The 24,276-nt window shown below is 45.6% G+C and overlaps 2 protein-coding genes across 2 annotated transcripts in view; one reads left to right on the top strand and one right to left on the bottom strand.

Annotated features, from left to right (window-relative positions):
• Positions 1-2,915: 2,915 nt before the first annotated feature.
• On the top strand, positions 2,916-14,601 carry LOC139057000 (uncharacterized). Its single transcript, XM_070534803.1, has 4 exons — positions 2,916-3,246; positions 8,267-8,508; positions 13,490-13,684; positions 14,224-14,601. Exons 1-4 carry the CDS (start codon positions 2,934-2,936, stop codon positions 14,491-14,493), a joined length of 1,020 nt encoding a protein of 339 aa, XP_070390904.1. The 5' UTR covers positions 2,916-2,933; the 3' UTR covers positions 14,494-14,601.
• A 6,086-nt stretch (positions 14,602-20,687) lies between these two features.
• Positions 20,688-24,276, bottom strand: part of LOC139057637 (uncharacterized) — an 83,197-nt gene continuing 79,608 nt past the window's right edge. Inside the window, exon 10 of the mRNA XM_070536221.1 lies at positions 20,688-20,823. Coding sequence (XP_070392322.1) covers positions 20,807-20,823 — 17 coding nt within the window. The 3' untranslated portion in view covers positions 20,688-20,806. The remainder of the gene's footprint in view (positions 20,824-24,276) is intronic.

The raw sequence follows: 24,276 nt of genomic DNA, 5'->3' as shown, positions 1-24,276 counted from the left end.
GAAGCTTGCTGAGTCCGAAATGGGAGCAGCCGCTACTTCAAAATATTTGAGAAATAAATAACGAAGAGCAAACCACACTAATCCTGATTCAATTCATGAGCAAACAGTTTGGATAGCATCGAATACATATTTTGCCTCGCTTTTAAAACAAGCACCATATACGCTGCTCGCCCCGTTCGGACATAGCTTAATCAGTTTCTAAAGCACTTTTTCATGTTCCCTGAAGCTGTGGCCAAAGCTTCATGTTGTCCACCATATCGCCGTCTATGATATCTCCCGAGACAGAGGTTTACTAAGCCGCACCAGCACCGTACACACTCATTGTAAACGCCGAGGTGACGGAGGCAGTCGAGGCAAGCAATGGATGTATCACCATGTGATCAAACATGGCAGCGCCCACGCAATCGCCGCGAAAAGGGTCGATATCTAAGATAAAGCCTAGCTCCTCATACCTGCAGACTTAAGTCATGGAGTACGTTGTTACCAAAGGGCCGCGTGTGTTTCCTTGCTTAAGAAATGGTCATGGCCAGCTCCCAGCTTCACGCTTTCCCCGTTGTGGAGAGTGTGCACAAGATGTGCTAACAAACTGCAGTTGCATGTAATGCACACTTCTTAGAGGCTCTTGAATACTGCTACAAGGCGATGTCCTTATGTGGGAGTTTTTGTATTGACAATTACATTTGTGTATGACTTCAATCAAGTCCGCGGTGTTGAACGCTTAATTCCAACCAAGCTTTGTAGAATGTGTTCTAAACGCTTTTGCAACGAATGTACTCTAAATTCAATGAACACTTGTAACGCTTGACTGTTTATATCAGAGACTTTAAGTTCCAAGCTTTGTGCGTAAGCCCTTAGCAGAACAAGTAGAAATCGCGTGGCCCAAAAGCTCGAACACCAATATATAGAAGACAGAAAATGTGCTTTATTGTTTTAGTGACACCTTCCCTCCATTTCCCCGTCCTATCGTATTTCGTACCTCGTTATTATTGATCACCACTCAAATACACTGTTTGTTTATTCACCAGATGAACATCAGCTGGGAGAACCATATTTAGGTCATTTGCCTAATAACTACATAAGAAAACTTACCTTCGAATCTAGCAGAGTGCGTTTGTCGACGTGGTCACAACGAATAGCACATTTGCCGTTTATACTACTATCAGTATCTTGAGCAAACGAGAACACGCTGGTTTTCGAAACGCCGGTGTTATTTCCATGACAGTGGGGCACGCAGCAGCGACCCCTGCTGCGTGTTCCTTTTACTGCCAGTTTACTAATGCCAACGGAAAAACGCACCACAATATCGCGGGACACTACGCGCTGATACGCCCAAATCTCGGAACCACTTGCGCGACGCTTGCCGGAACGTCGCCCAGCGTGGCGAATGAGGCGCTGGCCGAGCAGGACGCTTGCTACTCGGTCGGTAAAAGCGAGGTTACGCCAGAGCTAGGGATGACCACAGTGTGCAAGCTTTCGGTAGAAACCTACGTAGACGTGGCAAGAGCTACTTCACGAAAGTGTACCTGCAAAATTCATCCAGTAGCCCATTCATAATAACTCGATAGATGCGAGCGAAAACGAAACAAGTATCACTGCAAATGCTTCAAAGTAAATCTCATGAAGTCATCTTCCTCGTTTCCCAAGTGACACTAACTCAATCTATGCCACTTTGCCCAAGCGTCAACGTCAAGGCTCACCTTCCCATATGGAATTGCGTTGATTGCGGGGTTGCGTTATCTGGGACGGGCTGAGGATTGGCGAGTTGACATTTTCGTAGCCTAAATTAATAATATTCCTGTAGCTATTGGCAAAGGCTCGAACCCCGGTACGATCTAGGGAAACGGTTCGAAACCCCGGGCATGAACTAGCGTCGAACGCCATGCAAGGCGGTCTTCAACATGAACACGCCGGAAAGGGAAGAGATTCACAGTGCCTAGATCCCAAGGCGCGCATGCCTCCGTAGTGTTCTTTAATATCTACTTTTCTTCTGAACTCGTCGAAAGCGTTACATTTGGGTCCCGAAAAAGATTGGCAGATTATACTGTCATTGCGAAATTTGTCATATGAAGTATTTTGCAGATTAGAAGTATGCGACATCCTTTTAGTGAGGCCTATGTTTGACCTCTGTTACCGCTTTAGAAACAATAAGGCGCACGTAAGCTCTCTCGCTCACTTATTTATTTTATTACGTCACCCGCCATGGTTGCTCAGTGGCGATGGTGTTGCGCTGCTGAGCGCGAGGCCTTCTGGCGTTACCAGGAGGGGCAAGATACACTGACAAATATGCAATGCAAAAGGCTATGGCGCTAATATAATGTCAGAAAACAAAATTACATCTTAAAAGACAAATAAAAAAGCACAAAACAAAAATATTACCTAGTGTGTTCTATTCAGAATGCGAGTTTCTAGTGATTCTGCAGAATCTCGAACGATGTGCCGAGAATCGTGAACCTGTTTTATTGAGGGAAAATGTGGCTTTTAGTATTTTCTCATGCTATGGCGTCTTACTTTTTGACGCTATTAGCACACTTATGAAATACAACTTTCACCAGCGTATAGGTTGCTGCAAGCATGCGACTAAATTGTTTTGCGGTGTTTCTGTTTTATGGGTACGGTGATTTTTGCGTTTGCTGCCTCACCTGCTGGTGGTAACAGGACCGTTGCTATATCTGTGTAGTGGTCACATAGTGTATGGTCACATAGTGGTCACATAGTGGACACACACGTGTGTGTGGGAGGGAGGGGGGGAGGGGGGAGCGCAGCTGCAGGAAGAAACATTTATTTTCGACCTTTCGGCCGAGGTCCGGCAGAATTGCAAAAACTCAAATCATCCGAATTAAACCTGCTGGTGCTGTAGGTTTCAGAGAGTCCCCCACGGCTATAGTTTTGCCGCCGACGAACATCGACGCAGGTGCGAGCCTCGCGCAGAGCACATGAAGCCCCTGGTGGAAACGTGGAACGCGCTGTCGGCCGAGACGGCGCTGCATCCGCTCGGCCTGCTGCACAGCAGCAGCCTCGACGTGTGCCTGGCGCTGACGGAGGACTGCGCCGACCACGCGGTGGCGCTCTCGCTGGATCTCCAGGGGGGCGTGACGCAGCAGCTCGCGCGACTCTTGGCCGCCTACCTGGCCTCGACGCGAAGCCTGCGGATGCTCAGCGTCATCATGCCCTGCTGGGACCACCTCGAACACACCATTGTCGAGGGCCTCTTCCAGAACAGCAGCATCGAGGAACTCCATCTCGAGAGTACGCTTTAACTGTGCGTTCGAGTCGCGTGACGATAGCACCAGTTGGCCGCGATTTCGTAGCGGTGCCTTTTCTCGATGCTGATGCCTTTCGCGCTTTTCGTGTTCGTGAGTGGCCAAGAGACGCTCTACCCTGGGCGGAGCTTTGAACGCGGTTGTTGGAAACAGCGACACTTCAGTTCGGCGAATGTGTGATGACACGTTGAATTACGCTTTAGAAAAAAAATGTTATAAACATTTGTTTGACTCCGGATAAACAAAACTCTCCTGCATGGAAATGCGGGATAAACAGAACGAGGTGATGAACTTTGGTTGTCCTTTTATAGGCACAATTTTAACAAACTTCGCTCAGACAAAACGCTTTTCATGTGAAATCTTCTTATACAGGACTGCAACCGACCGCCACTTACTTCGTCAGTGCTTGTCCGGCATTATATGTGACATGAAAAACGTGAGTCCGACAAACACGTAAAATAGGGATGCTAAACATATGTAATATATCAGGTAGTTCTGGTGGTGTAGCGTCAACGACTGCTATGTGGCACCGACACTGCTTAGTTTTCGCGTTCCGCTCCTTTTGATAACACCAGAACAAAAGCGACAGCGCAAGGCGCTCATATAGGCGACGTAAATGGACGTCACGCAAGACGTGATGTACAGCAAAGTTTCGCGTATTGAAGTCATTGTGTTCACGGATAACGAAGGACTCAGAGAAGATAACGCTGTCAGATGAACGTGCGCTTTTTGAAGGATCGGATACGTACATCTCAACAGGAACAAATGAAAAAGTACCGTTTTCGTGGTTACATCTCCGCAGTGGCAACTCAATTTCGCCTATATTTACAGTCGATGGTCTTGTTCCGGCAGGCGTGTTTCAATTGTTTTCAATAAGGTATTAAATAGCCGCTACGTCGGTGAAGTGTAAGTGGTGTTAGATTACACCTACATACGGGATTAGCCTATACTGAACAAGGCCCGCGATATATCTGCCTTTTTACATGAAGACCTTTACTAGTGTAATGATGTGATGATCCTGAGTGGTATGACTTGAATAAAAAAATCTTGCCCCTCTGTTTCTCTTCTCGTTCATTCATAACGACGGTCTCGAATCTAGAAGCCTCGATGCCATCAGATATAATACGTGGGTTAGAATAGAATTCGTAGATGCTGTTACGGAGATACGGAATGCGGTAAGAATACGTAAATAGAATACGTCATTGCTCTTCTAAATTCATGGGTAAACGCGATGCCGCATAAACGAAGGCGTGTTCCACATCCGCTCGCTTTGAGCGTCGCCGGCTCTAACACTTAGTAGTAAGCATAAATACCCAAGTTAGTGGACGGTCTGCTGACATCGCTGTAGCACAATTAGTGGGTCATCGCACCCGTAATGCGAAGCTTGCAAGTTCGGCTTCAACCTAAGCTAATCACCCGTATACTTTCCTTGGCTTCATTGTCTGCTGGCTTTATATGGTCGGTCTGGCATAATGCGGTACGAGTGCCAATTTTGCGCGCTGTAGGCACGTTAATTCGCATACCGGCACCGTGATTATGGTAAACTTTGTACGCTAGAACTTCGCTTCTAATGTAACACACACGCACACACACATGCACATTAATTCAATTTCGAGGTTTTTCACAATCTCTTTATTTTTTACAAACTAAATGCTCCAGACCTAGATTCCCTACTATTTTTCTCACGGTAACAAGCTTGGAAATTGTGGTCATTTATGCGTTTGTTCTGTCCTGCGGCACGTTTTGAGTTGCTGTGTTGTGTAAAGAGATTACCTGTATGAATGTACTCTCCCTGCATACTCTCCCCCTGCATCAATACCCTTGCGGAGACGTGTCTGCCACGCCTGGAAGGCACCCTGAAAGTCCTCGACGGGAATGTCTCTCAGGATAGAACACTGTAAAATGCTTTTGGATATTTTCCGCGATCTCCCAATGCTTTCCTTTCAGCGCTCTCTTCAGTCGGGGAAACTAAAAAGAGTCGGACGGGGCCACGTAGGGACTGTAAGGGGGATGGGGGTCCACCAGGGTGTTACTCCGGGCCAAGAAGTTGGTAACAATGAAGGACGTGTGCCTGGTGGCATGTCATGGTGGAGTTTGACCGTGTCTTTGATGTCAGCCCTCACACGCGCCACCCAGTGTTTCAATTTCTTGAGCACCTCCATGTGAAAGGCTGTGCTGACAGTTTCTCCCTGCGGTGCATACTCAAAATGGACGATTCCCCGGGCGTCAACGAAGACAGTGAGCATCGTTTTGATGCGAGACTTGTTCATTCGCACTGGAGATAATTTTGTGTGCCACTCGCTGCTCTGCCCTTCCGATTCTTAGTCGTACTCGATCATCCAGGATTCGTCTCCGGTTTCGACAGAGTTAAGAAAGTCCGGCTCATTTTGAATCAAATCCAACAGTTCTTGACAGCGCAAAACTCGAAGTTCTTTCTGATATTCTGTCAGCACTTTCGGCACAAGCTTCGTGCAGACTTTGCACATTCGCAGATCCTTGGTCACTATCGGTCAGTCGGAGTCAACTGCGACCGGCTGCGTTGGCAGGGCAGAACCCTCGCCACATTTCACGACTGGTATTACCGCGCTGCCAGGGATAGTCGCGTCATAATAAAATCACGCGCATTTCTTTCATAATGGACCCTGTACGTTCGCGAGCATTCGTTTTACCTTCAATATACCATGCCCATCGGCGCTCGGATCTTTATTGAACTGTCGACCATAACGAAGTTCTACGTTAAAACAAGATTTCCAAGTATACACTACATACTGCTTTTCAGCGGAAAATTGTTATCAGCTGTAGTCACCAGTATAAATGTATTGGTCATTGTATCCAACAATATCTACAATAAATACAGTAAAACAAAGGAAACATAAAATGTACGATGGATCGGTCCTCTGCATTTGCATAGGCAGGAATGAATTTATGGTCTCTTCAAGTCAGACGCGACATTTTTTTTTTTCAGCGGGAGAAAAAGAACTCATATTCCTTGTATTACATATATATATATATATATATATATATATATATATATATATATATATATATATATATATATATATAAAATTGTAGGGTACCAGCCTGAGGCGGTTGAACAACAGCTATACAGAGGGCTAACAGAACCTGGATTGTGTGTATACACGAGAAAGAGGTCGCCGGCTTCAACAAAATTGTAGTCGCGAGCCTTCATACTACATTTTTAGCATTTCCATAACATAGCCGTTGCCTATAGAAATCGTCGTGAATTTCTCAATGTCAGCGTTCATTATATGGCCAGAGCAGATTTGTGACCTGAAATTTGAGATGTTCATGTATTGAAACATTTCGTAATGGAGGCGAGAGAAGAAAAAAAAAGCACAATCATTTGCCTTTTTTTTTTACTTGAACGAAGGTTAAAAATTGGCAGTGCCTGAACTCGACTATGCCAGGATATACGTAGTGAAAGCTAAGGCACAGCATGGTTCGCCTTGGTTGATCTTGATTGCAAGTCCAGGTTAGTCTGGTTGTCTAGCTATGTTGCGGCATTTAGTAAGTCGTTAGGCGCGCTGTTGGTCTGGCGATTCGTTTCCTCTTCATCTCGTTCCGATGTCGATTCCAGGCTTCCACAGAGTTTCCTACAAGAATTACTAGAGGGAACTCTGGCGCTAGTGTCTATGGTAGCTGCAATGGCAGCGGTTGTCCCAGCATAGGAATTATGGGAAGTACATGGATTTGCCTAAACTTCGTCCTTTTGGCTTCAAACGGCTTTGTGACTTTGTAAACTCGTCATTTTCAACACTGTATTGCGCAACAAATAATTAAATAAACATCATTAAAAAACCCGACGGCAGGATTCGAACACAGGGACTCTAGCACAGAAGCCTAATGTTGAAACCATTAAGCTACGGACGCATGTATCGACAAGTGAATGAAGCGCCCTTATGAATTTATCGCGGGCATGCCAGTGCCTTGAGACGCTTGGCGCGTTTCGATTTGGCCACCTGGACAAGCTCAATCATTGCAATTAATAGCAATTGTACGCGTTCCCGGCGTCTTCTGCACTTCGAAGAATATAGATTGCGCCGAAATATAATACAGTAAGGTTTATATAGCGTAATAAACAAAGCCACAAGAACGTTTGAATCCACAAGCACGAAGATCAGACAAATCCATGTACTTCCCATCATTCCCATGGTAGGACTACGACTGCAGCGCCAGAGTTCCCTCTAGTAATTTTGTAGGAAACTCTATGCAGGCTTCCTCCTTCTTATCAGAATTGTCCCCGTCCATACTGCCGTCTCAACTGTGGTTGCGGCGCACGCGAGCTCTCCTTTACAATCCTCCGAGATGTTTTCAGGCATGCGACGCAGTTGGCGAATCGAGCGAAGGCAAGCGCAACGACGAGGAACGCGGTGTGACGTCATACCAAACGGCGGAGCGGAAAGGCGCGGCACTGTGCAGCGGCGGAACAACTGTGGCTCGGTGCTACTAGTGGCGCATGCGCAGTAGTGACTAGGGAGCGATAGAGAGAAATATTCGCGCCGAGGCGCGCGTTGTGACCTCATGTGCCTCCTCGGAGCACCGCCACGGCGAAATCACAAGTTTGCGGCCAGTAAAGCTTTCGCTTTAAAACTGCGCGAAAGAAACGAGGGTAAGCGGAAGTAACCCACATTACACCAGGAGCCACCACCACGAGTAACTGCGATCGTGCTGTGTTGTGTTTTCCTTCCGCTTGTCCTCGTTTCTTTCGGGCAGTTTTAACCATCCTTCAAGTATGAACCAACTAACCTTCAAAAACGTCCTATTGTTTTTTTCTTTCTGAGGCACCTTCTATAAAACAAACCCGTACTAACTCGCTCAGCCACCAGCTCCTTTCAAATATTGAATGCCTCTCGGGAGGCTCTCAATACAAAACTGGTGAACTCGAGCTTGCTCGAAAGTCAACGCGGACCTTTCTCGAAAACTTCCTTCGCGCGCAACCTTATAGGGACGCACAAGAGCTCCAGTGTGACGTCACTTCCGCGCAGACTTCGCCTTGGACGACCGAGACGCGGCTGCATTGGGCCGCTGGCTGAGTGGCAACCGGCGACTGCACACCCTGTCCGTTAGCCTGGAGGTCCGCAAGTACGGCACCAGGGTGGTTCCTCCGGGCACCGGTACGCTGCTATCATCGCTGGCCGCGTCGACGGAGGAGAACTACGCGCTCACATGGGTCCACGTGGACGGCTATTGGGCGCACATGCCAGCGTGGTGCCTCATCACAAACACGGTGAGCACTCGACAAGTTGGCGACGACAGTTTTTCTTCGTCGACCACGCGCAACTGCGCTTGGCGCTTTCTGTAAACGTAGCATATGTGTGTCATCTGCATTGACGTTTTTTTTTAGCAGCACGCGTGCCGGGATGCAACAAAGCGTAGCAAGGTATCGCAAAAGTGAGAGAGAGAGAGAAGCCGCTCTTTCCTTTTCTGTACCGAAAGCGTCCGCTTACTGCTTCCTACGGGAGACACACAAGTGGATACACCTTGCAAACTTACCGTCTATAATTCTAGATTAAAATAGGTGCTTCACGTAAATAATGAAGAAAAGTTCATCAGCGTAATTATGTTAATTATTCAATTAAGCATTTTGATGTTTCGTAAATGTAATGACCGCCTCATCGAGTAATTTAGATCAAGGTGTAGAATCCTGTTGTCTGCTGCAAGCAATTTTTAAAACTTTGGTGTGCCCAAAAACGGACACGTTATATAACTCGGTATACTTGATTGTGGTGCGAAGTACATTCTGTGAAAAGCGGACAGAGAAAAGAAAACATCGAAGCGCCGTGAAGGAAATCGAAGAACCAACTTGCACAAGTCCCTTTTTCCCCATGTAACGTACGTCGTAGCCCCGCCTGGTCCATAGTGTTTTGTCGGACTGTGTACGAATTTCAATCATGCCCTTATAAACTTCCATGTTATCTTAACATGCATGAACGGAATAAGTTGCCAGAAAAAACGACGAAAAGGTTACAAGTTTTGCACCTCCTCTACTCTAGTTTGGACACATTCAAAACATTCTGTATGTAATATACATTGAAGCTGTTCTCGTACAACATCTTGGTCACTTTTAGTTTTGTTTTTGTACTTTACGTTAACCACTACGTTGTCATTCTTATTTCAATCATGATGATGAGCAAAACGTGAACAAGGTGAATGCAGGAGCCAATGTTTCGACAAGTGGACTTGTCTTCTTCAAGGCGACGTATGCTTTCCTCGCCACAGTATATATAGGTGGGGTTGTTCTAAAGGGGAGAGGGTGTGAGGCGGGAGGATTCGGAAGCGAGGGAAAATGTGTTAGCGTGTCGAATTGAGAGTAAAGGAATGCTGTGTACAAGGTCAAAGCCAGGGCACCCCCCCACCCCGGTTTGTCAATGCACGCGCGTCAAGGGCTCCTGACATGCCGGCTGACAAAAAAAAGGGGGGGGGGGGATACGCCAAGAAATCAAACTAAGTGCTGTTGCCTATAGCTTGAAGTTTAGCATAGCGAATAGATTCTAAGGCTCCTTTTGAAACGTTTATGCCTATTGGTTTCAATGTCTTGAACTTAAGGATAAGGTATGATTCTCTGTATTTTCTTTCTCGTTCAGAACGGAAATTTGACTGTAAGATGTACAATTTAAGTTCATCAAAGTTATGACCTGGTTGGTTGAAATGCTCGGCGACGGCTTTGGGAAGGTTTTTAGCTGTGTCCGCGCGATGTCCGTTTAATCTGACGTTCATTATTACCCTGTTTCACCGATATATTGTTTCTTACAGAAAGAACATTCAATCACATAAATCACATCTGTAACTTGTGCAAGTGAAGCTAGATTTGACTTCATGTGTATAACTATTTGCAGTGCTTTTAATGTTAATGTCACTTCGAAGGTGTCTGCAAGTTTTGCACCTAGGGCGGCAACATGCTTTTATTATGGGGGAATGCTGTTGACTGACTTTTGCGTGCACTAACATGTCTTTAAAGTTCTTGTTTCGCCAATAGGTAACCCTGGGTACATCCGGGAACGCTTTTCGCAGACGCTCGTTACTTGATATTATAGGGTGGTATTTTCTTAGGATGTTGTTTATGTTTGGGAGTGCATTAGAATATTTTGTTATAAAGGCCGGCGGTCTGTCATATTCTATTGTGGGCTGTGTTTTCGCCAATTCCGACTGTCTCTCCAATCTTGACGTGGCATCATAAGCTCTATCGAGAGCAACTTGGGGATAGTTCTAGCGTTAATTTAAGGTCATTTAGGTGGTGGATATAATTGTGGTCTTCGCTGCAGATTCTTTTTATACGTTTCGCTTGTCCGACAAAAATTCCTTGCTTGCAATGTCGCGGGTGATGACTGTTGTAGTCTAAATATTGCTGGCTATCTCTAGGCTTCCGGTAAAGTGTCGTTCTCAGTTTTCCGTTTTCTATGTAGACCATCGTGTCCAGGAAGTTGATCTGACTAGGAAAGTGGTGTGCAGTAAATTTAATACTCTGGTGAAGGCGATTGAAATGGCTAATTATGTCGGTTAAGGCGCTTGTGCCGTGTTCCCGTATTATAAATATGTCGTCAATGTAACGAAGATAGGTGTGGGGTCTTAAAGGGTAGGATTTCAGCAGGTCTGCTTCAAGCTGTCCCATGAAAATGTTCGCATACGTGGGAGCGAATGGCGTACCCATGCTAGTGCCGAAAATTTGCAGGTAGTGTATAGAATCGAATTCGAAATAGTTGAGCGTGAGAACTAACCTAAGGAGCGATAAGTAAACTTCAGGAGCATGCGCTTGGAGATTGAGTGCGAGAGATCTAGAAACGGCTTCAATTCCTTCACTCATGGGAATGTTGGTGTAACGGGCAGAAGCATCCAAAGTGACTAGAATAGCGCAGTCGGAAAGAATTTGGTTGCGTTGATGCAGTCGATAATTCGAAGGAAGTGCGGCGTGTCTTGAACGAAAGATGGGAGGGTGATGGGTATGTTTGACAGGTGGTGATTTAAGAATTTAGACAGTGACTCAGTAGGTGTTTTGTTATTAGACACATTAGGCCAACCTGGGATTTCTGCTGTAAATATTTCTTCGACCGAAACCTTAATAATTATGTGTTTTAGGAAGAAGATAAAAGCGGCCTGCTGTTTTGTTCTTGGGAATCATGAAGCGATATTCAGATTGCGTGATTAGTTCCCTGGACAGGAGCTGCGCTATTGTGCTTATCACAATATTGCTGTAATCTCTAAACCAACTTCAGATTACAGCAATACACATTGAGCATGTGTTCAAAATGCTTCCAGTTTTGTGCAGGCTCTCAATGCCCCTGTTGGGCGTTAAAAGTCATGTGTCATGCGAGTCTTAGAGTTAAGGATATAATGTGGGGTTTAAAGAGGTTTTTCGATGTGCTACGTGGAGCGTCTTTCCTTGAGTCCGCTTTCTATTGTAATCCTGAGGAGGGGAAGGAAGATTTCATTTCATTTCAATTTTATTTTTCACTGTTTAGTGATACACTTCTTTTTCAATTTTCTTTCCCAATTCGTGAAAAAAAAACGGTTTTTCGACGCTTCACTTGCCTGTTGCATCGACAATTCTGGTCCTAAAATTGCTTGGGCAACAATATTTTTTTTTCGATAATGAAGCTAAATATATATCGAAAGTAACGCATGCAGCAGCATTTTCATTTTAAGCACCATATAATTTCTTCTTTCACTTCGTTTTGCCGTTTGTTTTTCATGCTGTTAACACAGAACTCTATTGTGCTGTAAAGTGACAAACAATTGCTCAACTGAGATTCTAGTCGGGGCGCTGCACTCCTCATACATTTCAGTATTTCAGCATACATTTGACATAACTGGCGAGTTCTATTTATATACTGTCTTTGTTCTTTGAGAAAATAATGAATTAATTTGATAATATCATGAATTACTTGACATATTTAAAATATAGCCACCTAATTAGGCTTAGCATAGAAAACCTAATTAGCATGAGAAGATCCATTAAATTTTTTCAAGAAATAAAGTTATCTCCGTAACCCATGTCTCCCCCGTGAAGTCAAATGACAGTTTCCTATGGCGGTATACGAAAACTACCGGAAAAGGAATTCCAAATTAGTGACCTGCTTCTAAAGTACAGGCATTTTAGACTTCTCCAAAAGCTGTGGATGTTTCGAAAATTCGATGCTTGGCTTAAGCCTTCTAGGCTGCAAGCAAATAATTGCTTAAGACTGCTCATGACATTGAAGAAGGTACATATCCCATTGTACGCGTATATTTTGTAGTGCGTGAAAGGCAATCACGTATTCCGTTCAGGCATATCATTGTCACAGAAATATTTTTTCACCACGTCGTAAAAATTGATATCATAGGTTTGAACGTCCCACTACACCTCGGCAGCTAAAAGAGGCGTCATAGTGAGTTTTGCATGGTTAATTTAAACGACAATCTGTTTTAACGGACACGCAACCCATGGTATAGCTGTGCGTTTTGATATTGCACCCATCATGATTCTGCCGATTCTGCTCATAATGACATATATGTGTACCAATATCATGGTGAAAACGCATCTTAAACAGAGTGCAACAGCTGAATGACAGAGCAGACACCGTTTTAGTGTTTTGTTCTCCTGTGTTCACGTTGTTGCTCCGCTAGCTTCCGCACTAGTCCTTAACTAGGTCGCTGTTCCTTTCTGCTTTAGTAATGTCGTGTTCTCTCATGGAATTTATTTAGCAACAGATCAGGCAAATATTAGGAAATGCACGTAATATTGCGCAATATAGAGCATATTTATGCAGTAGGCATTCACCTTATACCTGCATTCACCTGCACACTTGCACAGTTGATTAGGATTTACCAGAAACATGGCAGTCATCTTGATTCTCGTTCTCAGAGTTCGTTAGCACCTTCTACGAGTTCTTATGTACTGCGCACGTTGTCGAACAACTTCAAAATTTCCTCAAGAAGCCACACATGTCCAGAAAGCTAGGATGATCTAAATCTGTGATCCTGCTAAGCTCCATTCAAAAAAGAAAAAGAAAAACTAGCATCTAGCACTGATGCCTCTCCGGCAATAGAAGTCATAGCTGTGTTCGTAGGCTCACCCCATTTTGGCAATACTGAGAAAAAAGTGAGCCCGGAAAAGTGCACCATAATTAGGTTTCCGTCTTGTTATGTTTTAGACTATAATTGCGTTGTTAATCTACCATACTTTCCTATTAGGCAGACTACTCAGTACAGTATAATTCGGTTGTTAATTGCAGATCCGGAGGAACTCTGGCCTCCTGCACAACGCCGCTGCGTTTGTCCTCGGAAGCGAGCTGAGGCGTGCAGCCATTGGCTTTGAGCTCGTCCACTGGCACCCACTTCTTGCAAACATTGTGCAGCGCGCCGGTTCCCTGAGTCAAGAAGAGGCCGAAATGAAAATCATGGAAAGCGTTCAACGAATTTGTCACGAAGTACGTGCAGTACAGCTGATGAATCCACTCGGCAGTGGACATTTCTTGGTAGAGTTTGTTTACCTTATCAACGAACGAACCGTAGCCTACTCCACCCGAAAGCTCTGGTCGCGTGACCGGCGAAGGCATATGCCTCTGGCAAGGCGGTATGTTAGTGTTTATTTAGTGATCCGTATTGCTGATGACCTTTGCAATCATGATATTGTGCTGGTATTGCTCTTGATAGACGTAATTTTGGGATTCTCCCTTATTCAAGCGAGACAGCGAATAACATACCAAACCTCAATGATTCTAGTGAATCCTATAATTCGCTTTACTGGTGTCGGTTCTTTAATTACGTCAGCTTACTATGCCGCATAGTACAGATAGCGAGCACCGTTAGAAAAGGAATCAAGCCACCACTGTGAAAAAAAATCTCGGATGTAGCACTTCTGTAGAATATTATCGGATAGAGTTGGAATAAGAGTTAAGCACTTAGGCGTGGTCACAACGTAACTAGAACTGCGCTTTACAACCGTATTCCTTACGTGTCGACGCAGTTCTGGCGTCTTGTCGGCATCGTAAGGCAGGAGAAGGTGGTCGGCAACAAAGCAGCGACAATAAGCAGCGCCCAAGACCTGAACGCCGAGCAGCTTCAGCTTGGTCGACTCGGCGACGAAGTGCTCGGGCGCATTCGCTCTTTCCTCAAGATCAGTGACGTGGTGGATACAAGGACGGAGGACTTGACGAAAATGCTCACCCCCGAAGAAATAACCGCGGGCATCGTTAAAGCAGCTACCTCTGTTCTTTCTACGAGGACCCATAAATAGTCCCACGATCCATTGCCCAGTTTGCCTCTCCGATCCAACGTGAGTTATAGGCGGAGCAGCTTACTAGGTGAAAGCAAGTGTCTCGTATTGTTGGAAAGGGGAGAGCTGTTACTCATTGAGCTTTTCTGTCACCCACAGTTCTACTTGCTAGAAAATAAAGGTATATATATTATGATGATGTGTGTCGTACCTTACGCTCTAAATAATTTGAACTTGAATTTATATGCAGCAAACAACAATAACAGCTGTGCTGAGCTTGACCAAAAAAAAACAAAAGCAGACTTGGACAGCTGGAAGGGAACTGGCCACCACACTTTCCATAGTAAGTATCGCAGGTGTGCCATTACTTTGGGTGAAATACAAGATAGTAACTTGTAAAACGGTATTACGGGTTTTATACCGTGTATAGCTTAACACTACAGAGTCTTAGTTTAGGGGACGCAAGCGGCTTGCGTACACAACTAAGATCGACGGTACTGCGCATGCGCAAAGCCAGACGTAGGGTTCTGCGAAGGCCCAGAACCATGGCTCCTAGTTCTTGCGCGCGCAAGCCGCTTGCGTCCCCTAAACTAAAACTATCTGCTAGCTCCGGGCATTTCTCAACCAGTCCTAGTGGTCTGGAATATTTTTAGCGCATGACGGTGGCGACGTGCCAGCCATGTGGGCGTACTCTATGCTTCGAATTAAAAATTCTCCACTCTTTGAGGTCTATTGTTTACGAATAAGAATCCTTGTCTCCTTACGTTTTGTGCATTTGCTGCAGCGCTCGGCGCTCGCTGCTTTCTCTTCAAGGATGCTGTGCCACTTTGACATACGCCTGCCGTTCGGGGCCTAAAAGTGCCGGACGCGCAACTTCAAATACAGGAAACGCATGCACTGTACTCAGAGAGCACTCAGAGGGTGCTCTCTGAGTGGACGGGCGAAAACGGGCGAGGACGGGCGAAAATTCACAAAAACGGAACGTCCAAGATAGAAGTGCGATTTTTTACAAACGCGATTGACGGGAAAGTCGAACATCAGGAAACAGGTGAAATGTTCTTGTTTTCTTCGAATCAGTTAAATTATGATCTTTCATGAAGACACGCGTAATTACGTGCTATCCATTCAACAGCAAGTCATACCTATTGTCAATCAATATAAATACTTCACTGTATACATAAACGAAGGGAAGACTTTCTCAAGCACCCACCAAAATAATCTGAAAATGAAGGGGCAGCGGAGTGCAGCATTAATGAAACATAAAGCGCTTTGGGGCCGCAATAAATGTGAGGTGGTGCGATGGATTTGCAAAAGAGACATGGTGCTAGTGCTAACGTTCGCAAATATCATTCTGTGGTTAAAATCAGATATCTTATTTGGGTTAGAAGTTAATCAAATATTGGCAGGCCATTTGACTTTGGGAGCCCTCGGTAAAACCACAAATGAGGCAGTGCAGATTTACATGGATGGAGCTCTGTTGAAGTGTGAGAAGCGCAGAGTAAAATTAGTTTTGAAGAAACACTCAGGAACGTCGATCAGAATAAATTGGTGGCTAAAATGCATAAATAACTTTACCTGAAAAGCGTGGACACATATTGGAGGTAATGGTCAAGAAAGCTGTCAGCCAAGTATAAGGTAATCAGAAGGCTGCCGCAAATAATAAAGGAGACCGAACACGACTCGAACAGAAAGTTCTGGAAGCACATAAAGGCGCAACATGCGAGCTACAGGCACCCCAACAGCCGGCTCAGACACCCAACCGCCACCAGGGAAGTATATGAAGCTGATGAGTGTTTCTACTTTGTTGAAAACTGCATGGCAGCTCAGCTTCAGACAGTGAAAGGCCTCCATGAGTCTGGTAACGATAAACCTGCGGGGCCTCTTCCCTCTCCACGAATTCCTCGTAGCCGCATCACGCAGGGTGAGCGGTATCGGGCCATAAGGTGCCAGGCGGTGGGGTCGGTGGCAGGCCCAGATGGTACTCCTCTTATGCTGCTGAAGCGCGCCGGGAAGCTGACAAGGATGTTGTTGCTGGAGGTGCTAAATGAAGTACTGGCATCTGGAACAGTGCCACAGGCGTGGATATTCATGCGTGTTCGGCTGGTCTGAAAGCTGAGGATTGACAGGACAGTGCTGGCCAGTTACTGGCCTATTAGCGTGATTTGCGCACGCTATAGGCTGTTTGGCCATGTGATCAGGTGAGGCTATAAGGCTGGGCTGAGAGAGTTAAAACTTTATTGTGTCCTTGATGGGGTCTTGGGCTGGCGGGGGTTGGGAGACTAACCCCCAGCAGCTAGCAGCTGCTGGGGTCTACAACCAAGCAGCTAGACCAACCGGAGCAATTGTCAATGCCACCTGCCCTCATTGATGCATCTCTGTGTCCCAACTGGACTCCGCCGAAAAGATTCCACTCTGCTTTATCTTTTATGCCTAGGGGTGGCATTCACGAAATCTTACTCATTTCGCATTGGACTGCCCGACAACGCTCTCTGCGATGCCTGTCTTTGCGAGGAGACGCTAGAACATTCTGTGCGACTTTCCTGAATATAATGTTGAGAGACAGTCCCTGGCGTTCGTTCTAGCGCACCTTGACAATAGACCATTCTCAGTTCAAATGATTTTCACGTCACCGACAGAAGTCATCGCAGCTGAAGGCGACGAAGGGACTACTTCGGTTCTTGAGAGACGGGCTTCGACAAGCGGCTGTGACAGTAATGTCATGTACCACGCAAGAGTGAAGCACTGTAACTGATGATGTGTGTGCTGTGCTGTGTCTCTCCCTCTCTCCTCCCCATCTTTCATCCCCCCATCTCGCTTACATGTGCAGGGTAGTAAACTGGCTGAGCTGAACTAGTTAACCTCCTCGCCTTTCCTTCTCCACTTTTTTCTTCCTTCCTTCCTTCCTTCCTTCCTTCCTTCCTTCCTTCCTTCCTTCCTTCCTTCCTTCCTTCCTTCCTTCCTTCAGTGTTTTGTGTGCTGGGGGATAGCGTAACAGCTCTCTGCGGAGGATTTCTCTGAACGTGAAACTAGTTCCAGGGGACCTGCGAATGGGTTCATTCTAGGCCGCTGCCTGGAGGATAACCTACTTGTTATCAACCAGGCAGTGAAAATTGCGGTAATAGAAGATTACCCTCTTCTGTTTGCCTTCCGTGACACTTCCAAGCCGCACGACAGCGTTGAGCATGCCAGGTTGTGGCAGGTGTTGCGGGTGCTCGGTAACTGCTCTGCCTGCTGCAAGGCCTCGCTCTACACGGACAGCCAAGCGGCTTTTTCAGCGGGCCAACATGCTCGATCATCAAATTAGGCTCACCTCAGAGCTAAAAGAGGGTGGTACAAAGTCGCCGCTCCTTTTCCTGTTGTACGTGTCTTAGATGGAGAGACGCCTATCAAAATAACGGCTGGGCTTCGATCTTAACCACTCGGAGCGGGGCATGCTGAAGGTGTGATGGCTGCGAACACTCTTCTACGCAGGTGACATTGTCGTGCTGGCGGGTTATATGGCGAGTTGCAGACTCTGCTTGAGATCTGTGCGAAGGAGGGCACTGAGCTTGGGCTCAGCTTCAGTGCCAGAAAGTCGGTGGCCATGCGTTCCTCGCCCCAGGAGGAGGAGTGTGGTTCGCCTCTTCTGCTGCAGAGCAAGGCGTTTATGTTGCTGGAAAGTCATGCGTACCTCGGGTGACAGGGGCGGTAACGGATAACTATGTCCGCCAGTACGAGGTGGAGTTCCGCGTAAAGGCCATGGCGCGCCGTGCTTTCCTGGTGTCGAGGGCTTTGTGGGCCTTCAGCCGATGTAAGGTTACATAAGAACTCCCGAAAAGTGGAGTGGTCCCGGCTCTCACTTTCGGAAACGCAGTTGTGCGCCTCTCGTCTTCGACCCGGCAGGTTCTCGAGGTCCGACATAAGCAAAGTGGCCGTATGGCACTGAGGTTACACGGTTTCACGCCAAATTAGGTGGTGCAAGGAGACCTCGAGCGCTCGTTTTTCGAAGCGAAGGAGGCGGTTGTCAAGCTTTCATACGAGAGGCGCCTCAGGGGCATGCAAGAGCGGATGATAGGCTCCAGATGCATACAAATACCTTCACCTCCGCTCAGAGAGAATAAGATTGGTGGCCGGAACCCGGGAGCTCGCTGAGCGATATGGCGTGGAGGCTGTCCGATTCACTGAACCCTTCAAGCACGGCACAAGGCAGAGGGTGCGAGAGCAGGTGCTGAGGGCAGAGACCGAGAGGTGCAGGGCGGCAACTCGAGTGAGGACTGCGCTGGCGGCATACTGTGTCGGCAAGCTCAACATCGCCAAGGAGACCATCTGCAACTCCACAGGGAGCGCTTTGCTGTATGGTATGCTCAAAACACACGTGTTGTGAGCCACGTTTACCGTGGATCTAAGCACGGCTTTCCCTCGATGCCAGGCCGTGGATGAGACTATCAAGCACGTCAGAGTTGATTGTGCGGGCTTGCATCGCGTTGCACCTCGTACCCAGAGCCCCGGAGCGGACGATAGCAGTGATGCGCTCGCGGTGGCGCTTGCTTCTCCATGGCACCGGAAAGCCTCCCCGCACATATGCAGTGCAAGTTACGAAGAGGCGACTGGGGCAGCGGTGGGGTGAGCAAGCGCCACGGTGGCTGCGTTTTGTGAAAAATAGGATGGCGGTAGCAGATGGAACGACAGAGGTGCGATAGAATATTTTCTATTGGCGTTTTTCTCTTTCCATTTATTTTATGGGCCGATATGGCATTACCCATTGATCTCCCGATTCAAGGGGAGGTGGCCGTAGACATAGCATCATCATCGACAGTGTAAATAGACAACTGCAGCAATCGCCAAAAAGAAAGTCAAGGAAACAGAAAGCGAATAGCGTGCATAAAATGGAAACAATACTGACTATGGAGATCTACAAGAATGTGAAGAAATTATAAGGGGAAATCTGTACGATAACACAAAGGGCAGTGCCTTGCTATTTGAGGCTCAAGCTGGCTCCTTAAAGACAAAAACATACCGGAGAAAATACAAGTAACAAGATGAGGCATGCGTGTGCTGCAGCCAATATCCGGAGAACAGTTAGCACACGTTAACGGTATGCGAAGGAATTCAGCCAATTAGACCCATTGGTTACGTACGCCATCCGGAAGCGCTTTCGGGTGTTGGGTGGACGGCAATATCAAGCGGTCAGCACTCGAGATAAGAAAGAGAACTTTCTAGTATTGGTTGAAAAAATTTTAGGGATATTTACACGACTAAATCTGTTATGGGCATATATAGCGGTGCACGATAGAAATGCTTCGAAGGCAAGAAAAAAATTAACGAATTGCGCACAAAAACGCCGCAATTAAAAACATGCATAGAGTGCCTGTCGGTGACTATTTGTCCGCCTTGTTTCAAAGCGCATGCCAATACGGCGTCCTCAGCACATGGCACTGGTACCTTATACCAGCATCAGAAACAAAGTGAGAGCGCACAACACTTGTACAATTTGTATTGGGAATTAGCGATACTCCTTGCGTCTACACTCTTTTTTTTTCTGCTTGGCCCTTAGTTTAACATTATATTTTTCTGCTCTTGGAAGGCGGGTTTTTCCTTTGCACAATCATTTTTCTTTACTTATCGTTAATTCCCTCTGCAGGTCATATTTTCTCCTTAGTGTATTACAGGCTCATTACTGGTCTATACCCCATATTCAGCTTGTCGCATTTTCCTAGCGTTGCAAGACAACAAAAATACTGATGATATACAAGCGCAAGAAAACGTGCAGCACTGACTCTTCAAGGGGAAGAAGCAATAGGCTTAGTTCTATAGAGTTAAATACAAAGCCTGACTTGGAGGTCTACCGTGGAACGCAAACCATTGGCGCACCTTTTTCAGTGGGCGTTGTGAAGCTTGCACTGCGTGAGGCCATTCACCGCGCGTAAAACGGCCTAACTTTCGCTGTCAGTTGCTCGTACATTCGACAACATAGACTTTTTCATGTCCTTGCGTAGTGCCTAGTTTACATTGGCACAAACGAACGTATCAGTAAACAAAGCGCTTTCCTAATTGGCCCTAATACGTTTGACAGATTAAGTGTTTAGTTCTGGTTGCGTTATTGGGTGTTGCGTCTAGAAATTCAGAATTGCGCAGTTGTAGCCTTGCAGTGTTCAAGCGAATTCGACAAACAATCCCGTCAATCGCGCGGTGCTCGTGCACGTTTCATAAGTATTTTGCAGGAGGCGAGGTGGCCTTGCAAATTTTATTCAATCCTCTGCCAAACAACTATTCTTTTTTCTTGTGTTCGACTGTTCTGGCCACAGCCATGAACATAACGGATGTTTCCTGGTCCTGTGAAGGCTCCGTTTGCCCTTTAACCAAATGTGGGACCTGAAAGTGAGACGAGAGAGAAGAAAGAGACATTTTTGGTTGCTGAACCAAATTGTGGCAGAACTGCTCCGTTAAAGGCGTATGGTTCAATTCTTTACACATTTAAATCATATTCAAAAAGACCAGTCTGTTGTTCTCTGCCTATTTCTTTATTATAAAGCAAAACCAGTGCTTGCAACAACAACCGCCTCTGTTCATTACATTGCCCAACATTTTCCACATGGGCTGAATATTAGATTCTGTGCTTGGAGGTGACTGCTACAAAGTCCTGGTTCGAGGAACGCCACACAGGAGGAAAGCTGTAGTAATATATAATTCTCTAGTAATCCAAAATTGATATGGGAGCACAGAATCACATCAGGGCAAGCAGTAGAAACGCCACTTACAGCGCATACATAGACGAGGGACAAAAAAAAACGACGAAGACAAGTGCTGATTTCCAACTGATTTTTATTATGGGAAAGAAACATATATGTATACTGAGACACCAAGACCATTTTAGGTCATGAATTTTGAATGCATAATCATGTCGGGTTGATGCTTCGTAGGGGGCACTTTTGTCTTGGTGTCACAGTATACATATATGTTTCTTTCCCAATATAAAAATCAGTTGGAAGTCAGCGCTTGTCTTCGTCGTCCTTTTTTGTCCCTCGTCTAAGTATGCGCTGTCTCTAACGTTTGATACCATGGAATACCAACTAGCCCGTACCCAAACCTTGCAAGCAGTAGAGTCGGCGAAGTTAGAAGGTATAGGGTAAAAACTCAGTGCGGCTAACAGACTAAGGCAAGAAAGTCAACGATGGAGATGCCTCATCGTGGCTGTCTCTTCGACTTAGTTTGCCGTGCTGCATTTTGAAGATGGACCATTACAGGAGCTACGGCATCAAACTGGTGACAATGGTCACCAGTTGTATGTAACCTTCCTAGCTTTACAGACACACCGTATTGCATGCGAAGTTCTGCGTTAGCTGTAATTTTCCGAAGTATGTTAACTATTTTGTGATCTAGATCTGGTTCGCGAAATATATAGGAAGTTAAATACTGTCCAACGTTTTGTAGAACATTTCCCAGTGTTATTTTTGTACTTCAGACTTGGGAAACTACTTCATAATAATGAGTAATTACGCTACTGTACAATATTAAGAAATGCGAACTTCGACGCATCGAGTTCGAACAACGTTGTTCTTGCTGTTTGCCATTAAAACTCAAAGAAATACTTTTTATATCCAGAGCTTGCTTATGTGTCCTGTATAGTACCAGAGAAAACAGTGCTAAGTTTCTGACAGAAGTATGCAATAAACCGCTTCACGCAGCGTATAAATGAAACAAACATTTCTTAGTAAAAATTTATGAAACACTCCTGAATTATGTTGGTGGTATGCGGCCAACAACAAGTAGCAACAAAGGATTGTCGCATTGACAGTGTATAATAAAAGATGCAATTTATTCATCGCGTTTACCGCCGTCGTACATAAGTCAGCGCAAAGAGAAATCTGTGTAGGTTCCCGCACATTAAATTAGGAGTTACACTCTACATTTTTCAAAGCGCGTTTAGTAAAATTATTGAAGAAAAATTTCAATTTTACGCTGTTATGCAGTGCTGTCTGAGTACTCTATCTTATCTCTTCAGAAGACCTCTCTTGTCTATTTGGTTTACTTAATTGCACAGTGGTTTTTATTTCCCTCAAGAAATATAGTTGACGCATAGTGCGTTTTCATAAGACGTATGTATGACACCTTTCATAAATGTAGTCCAGCAGTAGTGATATAGAATAATTTTTCTTGGCGTATATCTGTTTTGTTGTCTGCGGACAACCTCTTGGAATTTGTTTTATCTCGAGCGATTTTCTCCCGTTCTTCTGCTTTCACTATTGAAATACCGCATTTATCTTCCTCCGTCTTCTGGACTTGCAACGCGTACCTGAAGCTCGGTTAACATGTTGTTGCTTGCATTTACGAGTTGTTAGGGGCTAGTAATCCTCCTGCACGCGTAGACCTATCAGCGCAACTGCAAGGAACACAATTAGGCTTGGTTTTTTTCTGTACGCCTGCTGATTTGTTTCTCGATTTCTTGTTTCGCACCAAGGGGCGCTCATCGTGTGCCATGGAGAAATAAACTTTCACTTTTAGTGGGCCTTGTGAATTGTTTCGGTCGCCTTGCTTTTCCCTCGTATTCACATCGTAGTTTGCTGCTAGGAGCAGCAGTCAATGACGAATTAGTGACGCGACCTTGCTTTTGCCGTCTCATCATCATCATCATCAGCCTGGTTACGCCCACTGCAGGGCAAAGGCCTCTCCCATATTTCTCCAACAACCCCGGTCATGTACTAATTGTGGCCATGCCGTCCCTGCAAATTTCTTAATCTCATCCGCCCACCTAACTTTCTGCCGTCCCCTGCTACGCTTCCCTTCCCTTGGGATCCAGTCCGTAACCCTTAATGACCATCGGTTATCTTCCCTCCTCATTACATGTCCTGCCCATGCCCATTTCTTTTTCTTGATTTCAACTAAGATGTCATTAACTCGTGTTTGTTCCCTCACCCAATCTGCTCTTTTCTTATCCCTTAATGTTACACCTATCATTCTTCTTTCCATAGCTCGTTGCGTCGTCCTCAATTTGAGTAGAACCCTTTTCGTAAGCCTCCAGGTTTCTGCCCCGTAGGTGAGTACTGGTAAGACACAGCTATTATACACTTTTCTTTTGAGGGATAATATCAACCTGCTGTTTATGATCTGAGAATGCCTGCCAAAAGCACCCCAGCCCATTCTTATTCTTCTGATTATTTCTGTCTCATGATCCGGATCCGCAGTCACTACCTGCCCTAAGTAGATGTATTCCCTTACGACTTCCAGCGCCTCGCTGCCTATTGTAAACTGCTGTTCTCTTCCGAGACTGTTAAACATTACTTTAGTTTTCTGCAGATTAATTTTTAGACCCACTCTTCTGCATTGCCTCTCCAGGTCAGTGAGCATGCATTGCAGTTGGTCCCCTGAGTTACTAAGCAAGGCAATATCATCAGCGAATCGCAAGTTACTAAGGTATTCTCCATTAACTTTTATCCCCATTTCTTCCCAATCCAGGTCTCTGAATACCTCCTGTAAACACGCTGTGAATAGCATTGAAGAGATCATATCTCCCTGCCTGACGCCTTTCTTTATTGGGATTTTGTTGCTTTCTTTATGGAGGACTACGGTGGCTGTGGAGCCGCTATAGATATTTTTCAGTATTTTTACATATGGCTCGTCTACACCCTGATTCCGTAATGCCTCCATGACTGCTGATGTTTCGACAGAATCAAATGCTTTCTCGTAATCAATGAAAGCTATATATAACGGTTGGTTGTATTCCGCACATTTCTCTATCACCTGATTGATAGTGTGAATATGGTCTATTGTTGAGTAGCCTTTACGGAATCCTGCCTGGTCTTTTGCTTGAGAGAAGTCTAAGGTGTT

This window comes from Dermacentor albipictus, chromosome 3 (assembly GCF_038994185.2).
Source record: "Dermacentor albipictus isolate Rhodes 1998 colony chromosome 3, USDA_Dalb.pri_finalv2, whole genome shotgun sequence".
Taxonomy (NCBI): domain Eukaryota; kingdom Metazoa; phylum Arthropoda; class Arachnida; order Ixodida; family Ixodidae; genus Dermacentor; species Dermacentor albipictus.
Note: the sequence above shows the minus strand (reverse complement) of the source record. Positions and strands in the feature narration are given on the sequence as shown.